Here is a 5602-nt window from a genome sequence, read left to right on the forward strand (position 1 = left end):
AGCTGTACTTTCACAAAACAAAACATGCTCTTCTGCACACATGACTTTTCCAAGGGTGTTTTTTTTTTTTTAAAGGAAAATATGTATATCTGATAAGCTGATCTGATTTTGTTGTACTAACTATCCCATATCTCTTGTCCCCTACCATGAAACCATAAAGAATGTCAAGTTTTATAACAAGGCAAGTTTACTCTGGGAAACTCAGAGAAACATTCATTTTGATGAAAATATTTCCTGTCAGGTCACTGTACATAATGCTATTCAGTGTCTTGTTCACTCTGAAATATATTTTATAAACATATCCTTAATTTAACAAGAGCAAGAATATCAAGAACCAGAACTGTCTACTATGCATTAGCATAATTAGCTTTGAGGAGGGAGAGTATTTGTATATGTTTAAAATCCTTATTGTTAATTCCCTCCTCTATTGAAATACATTTGATGGAAAATGCAGGGTTGTTCTTTTTTCAATGAGTACATGTCAGAAAAATAAAGTTTCTGTAGAACAATCCACTTTTTCTCCTATTTTTTTCCCCTGCACCTTGTCTGAAAAGAGTTATTTTAGTTTTTCTACCAATAATTTTGATATTAAATCATTTTTGAATACATATATTTTATACATCTACTCACATAATGAAAAAAAAAGCTTTGTCGTCCAGTCGATTCTGACACATAGTGACCGTGAAGGACAGAGTAGAACTGCCCCATAGGGTTTCCAAGGAGTGCCTGGTGGATTCGAACTGCTGACCTTTTGGTTAGCAGCCTTAGCTCTTAACCACTAGCCACCAGGGTTTCCACTCACTTCTTGGAAAACCTATGCGCAGTTCAACTCTGTCCTATAGGGTCACTATCAATCAGAATTGACTCCACAGCAATTCTTATTTGGAGGTGTGTTGTGTTATCTACAAAAATTACTTTTTGTATGAGCTCTTTATGGCCGCCAGGACAGAGACTAACTGTTGGCACCAGGGAATCTTTTCAACCTTAGGTTTATCACTCTGGGCAATGCAAAAATCAGGAAGGGGACAAAATCTCACTGTTATCGACTAAGTAATTTTGTACCTCTTTTTCAGAAACGTAGAATCTTAAATTTCAAGAACACTTAAGTATTTTCCTATCTGGTATAGGCTAAAAATTAAATGAAAACCCTTGATGTTGAGTCAATTTCAACCCATAGACCATATAGGACAGAGTAGAACTGTCCCACACAGTTTCCAAGGCTGTGATATTTATTGAAGGAGAGTGCCAGATCTTTCTCCTGCAGAGTGGTTGGTGGGTTCAAACTGCTGACCTTTCAGTTAGCAGGCGAGAACGTAGCCACCGTGTCACTTATGTGATAGATTGCCTGCTTAAACATCCATCAATTCTGCCAGTTCGAAAGCAGAAAGCATTTACCTTCATACTAAGGCAACATACACTCCCTGCAATGAGGATTCATTATTCTATATTGTTCTGGAGCTTGGATTCCCAAACTTACAATATTTAGATAATGCCTTTACATTTTCTGCCACATTTTTATACTCATAGTAGTATAATTTAATTATTTCTTCTTATAATGTCTTTAATTTGAGCTACTTTTATATGAACAATACGTTTTAATAGACCATATTTCATTACTATTTAAATAAATTTCCTACTTGCTATTGTGTAAGATATATAGATGTGTGTATGCTTAAATATTTATATATACATACACACATGTATGTGAGTGTGCATACGTATACATATGTACACATATATTTAATTTCAAAAAGTTATTGCTGTGTTATCAAATATCACTTTATTCCCTTCTTTAGTTTGTGAATAAAATCAATCTATGCTTTTTCTGCCCCATATCATTGCATCTCCATGGCTTTCTATCTCAATGGAAGAAATTAGGGTACATAATTACTTCCATTCTTTGTACACCAAGCTAAAAATAGAAGACCATGCCAAAGATAGGGTATAACTAGACTAAGGTTTCAAAATGCTTAAGAAATTTTTCAGCATTGACATCTGCAAGGAGACAATTGTAAAATCTCAAGGTATCATTAATTTCACTGGTAGTTCAGGTTTAGTATGTTTCAATCTTTTTTTGTTCCAAATGTTACAGGACACCATCACAAGTCATTACAGCTGATATTTTTAGCAGTAACTCTACTTGCATTAAGACTTTCTGCTTGCTTCCACAAAAATATCAAATTCATTATATGTAAAAAGCAATATGTTAAATCTTCTTCATTCTCTAAGATAATCAAAGTTTATCACTGATTTTATTTTTTCTTTTATAACTCCTTTAACAACGTTTAGTCTCATTTACGAGTAGATATGTTTGACTGATATTTAATTCATTACAGAACTGTCACTGCCACTTGGAAATCAGTGAGCAAGGATTGCAGTCACTTAGAAAATTGGACAGAGAAGGATCATTTCAGTTCTGAGTTTGATTTCAGTTGATAGAGCTTTCAAGATACTTAGTTCTTACAACTCGACCTAGTAATAGGTAAAGCATTTGTTTTAACTTACCTGCACAGAGAGATCTCCTGAGATCCACTCCTAAGTTTACTCCACGAAGCATGCTGGAGAGTTTTTACAAAGTTTTGAAGTCCCTGAAGACCTTCTCACTAAAATGTGTTTGTTTCTAGGACCCAATCTCTGAACATGAGAACTAGGATTCCTACATAAAAGTCGGATTCCCCAGGGAAAGAAAGACAAATTCAATGCTCATTAGGCAAGTCTCCACTCAAAATTTTACCCAAGCAGTGAAAATGTGGAGATAGCCTAGAGACTTGCTTAGATGATCATACCAAATAACAAACACATGCAATGATTCCATGGTATTTTTTTTTTTCCTTTAATGTGCCTTTATATTATCTGGATAGTGCCCTGGACCTTGTAGTAAGAAAATCACACAGTTGGAAAGCACTAGATTCTGTCTCAATGGAAATTTTAGTGTGAATATTGAGGATAAAGCTTAACACAGAGCCTCCCTTGTAGAATCAAGATTAAGCCCTGGTGCCTTTACTGTAAAAAACAGATGGTATATACCAAATTGAAAATGTGAAGTTTGTGAAGAGGCTGAATATCAAGGTTTTACTATAATTATTAAATTACAAATCATACCTAGTATCATTTCTAGCTTTTTTATTCAACTGATTTGAGTGGAAAATGTATTTTTTTCAAATCAGCCTACAACATTATTTTAAAAAATGTATAAATCTTGCAATTAAATACAATAACAATTTTTTCTCACTCTCCCTGTGACATTTTCTAGCCTATAACCTTTGCAAGAGGAAAGGGTATGTCCAAATATTTTACCTTTTTATTACAAGCTTCTAAAATAATACAAAGGATAGAGTACATACTCAAACCAAAACCAAGCCCACTACCGTTGAGTCGACTCTGACTCATAACGACCCTATAGGGACATGTCCACAAGATATTTGATAACTAACTCACTGACGGATAGAATGAATGAGTGCAATATTCATGCTGAAATCGAAGATCAGAATTTTATTTCCAGTGCTGCAATCAATGTTTAATATTATTTTAACTTTGACAAAGAAACCGTGACAAATTTCATCTCATTCTCTAAAATTTCTACTCCCTTTCTTAATTTTCATCTTCCTAACATTTTTTTTAACATCTAATTCAAGTCTCCATCCAGCCAATTCTGACTAATGGTGGACCCATGTGTGTGAAAGTAGAAATGCCCTCCATGTTGTTTTCCGTAGTTGTCATCTTTCAGAAGATCTTCAGAGGGCCATCTGGGTGGATTCAAGCCACCGACCTTTTACGATTACGCACCTAGTGTCTTCTTAACCAGAGGTAACTCTAATCCACAATGTTTCACTGGTATAGTTTGTGTTATTAGTTACACATTTACACATTCATTCTCAAAATATATACCCATACACACCTACACATACATACATATATCAGCTTGAACAAAGTAAGAAGCAAATTGATGGCATGGTTTTTCTGTACAAGTTAAAACAGCAGAGGTTAAGGGTTGACTATTTATTTCAAAATATTCAAGAATTGAAAGACACTAATAAAGTGAAACTAAAATTTCATTTTTTCATATCTTCTTCATATTGAGACACAGGCCATGAATCTTGACTTTTTTCAATATATTTTTCATGCTAAAAATATACTTTATTGATTAACCAATTTTTCCCAAGCACTATTTTTATTGCTTCTTTTACATCTTTGTTCCTCAAACTGTAGATGATGGGATTCAGCATGGGAATCGCAATGGTGTAGAATACAGACAGTATCATGTCATGGTCCAAATCATATCTGGAACTTGGTCTCATATACATGAAGAGGATTGTTCCATGGTAAATTGACACTCCAGTTAGGTGAGAGCCACAGGTGGAAAACACTTTCCGCCTTCCTTCAGCAGAATGCATCTTCAGAATGGCCAACATAATTAAACCATAAGAGACCAGGACAATCAGGATGGTGAATACCTCAATAGAACCCACAGCGTAGAAGAGTAGAAGCTGGTTGATGTGAGTGTCAGAACAGGAGATAGCAAGGAGTGGAGGGATATCACAAAAGACATGTCTAATTTCATTAGATGCACAGAAGGAGAGGCTAAATGTTGCTACTGTGTGTAAAGTAGCATGTGCAATACCACGAAAATAAGAAGCAGTGATGAGTGGCACATAGACTCTGGGTGACATGTTAACTGAATAGAGAAGTGGGTTATAGATTGCTACATAGTGATCATATGCCATTACTGCCAAGAGAAAGCATTCTGTGGTGCCAAAAGTAAAATCAAGAAACATTTGTGTTGCACATCCAGGGAATGAAATGGATTTATTCTTTGACATAAAATATACTAACATATTTGGAGTAACAGATGATGAATAGCAGGCATCCAAGAATGATAACACATTGAGAAAATAGTACTTGGGGATGTGGAGCCGGGAATCCTCAATGACCAATACAACCAGTCCTAAATTTCTAATCAGAGTAAGGAGATAGATTGCTAGAAATAGAAAAAATAAGACTACCTGCCCTTCAAGATTGTCTGTGAAGCCCTTCAATGTAAATGTGGTGACTTCTGTGTCATTTTTCATGTCGACACTTCATGGAACAAACTTGAAAATACACATGAAATCAAAAATTTTATTTTTATGGCTTGGATGCATAATATTGTGACTGAAAGGAATGCTAACTATGCCCTCATATTGATTTTTTGGAAATTCATGATTTTCCAGCAGCAACTCATGAAACAATGGCCAGATACTGAATAAAGTGTCACTACCACTCTCTGCAGAATTAAATAGAAGATAAAGACATTTCCCCACTGGTTAAAATCAGTTATTACCAAAATAATTGAGTTAACTGCTTTACTTTTTAAAACCAGTTATTTATTCAAATAAATTTCTTTCTCACATCCTAATACTTGGGATAATATATCAATGGGCAGAGAATTAGAATATAATACCAAAGTTCTAGCTCTTTCAGTTATCGTGTACAATTATTTGCCATAATCTTCTCACCTGTAGAAAGAGGATATTAATGTTATCTTACAAGATTGGGGCAAACATTAAAAAAGAAAAATAAGTTAATGTAATTTAATCTTCCAAATAATTTAATTTCTAGAATG

The 5602-nt window shown here is 34.5% G+C and overlaps 1 protein-coding gene across 1 annotated transcript; it reads right to left on the reverse strand.

The window, feature by feature from the left end:
* Positions 1 to 4124: 4124 nt before the first annotated feature.
* LOC100667933 (olfactory receptor 5T2-like) lies at positions 4125 to 5105 on the reverse strand. The gene has a single exon (XM_010601973.3). The coding sequence runs from the start codon at positions 5067 to 5069 to the stop codon at positions 4125 to 4127; it is 945 nt and encodes a 314-aa protein (XP_010600275.2). The 5' UTR covers positions 5070 to 5105.
* Between the last annotated feature and the right edge of the window lie 497 nt (positions 5106 to 5602).

Source organism: Loxodonta africana, chromosome 7, assembly GCF_030014295.1.
Source record: "Loxodonta africana isolate mLoxAfr1 chromosome 7, mLoxAfr1.hap2, whole genome shotgun sequence".
In the NCBI taxonomy this organism is placed as follows: domain Eukaryota; kingdom Metazoa; phylum Chordata; class Mammalia; order Proboscidea; family Elephantidae; genus Loxodonta; species Loxodonta africana.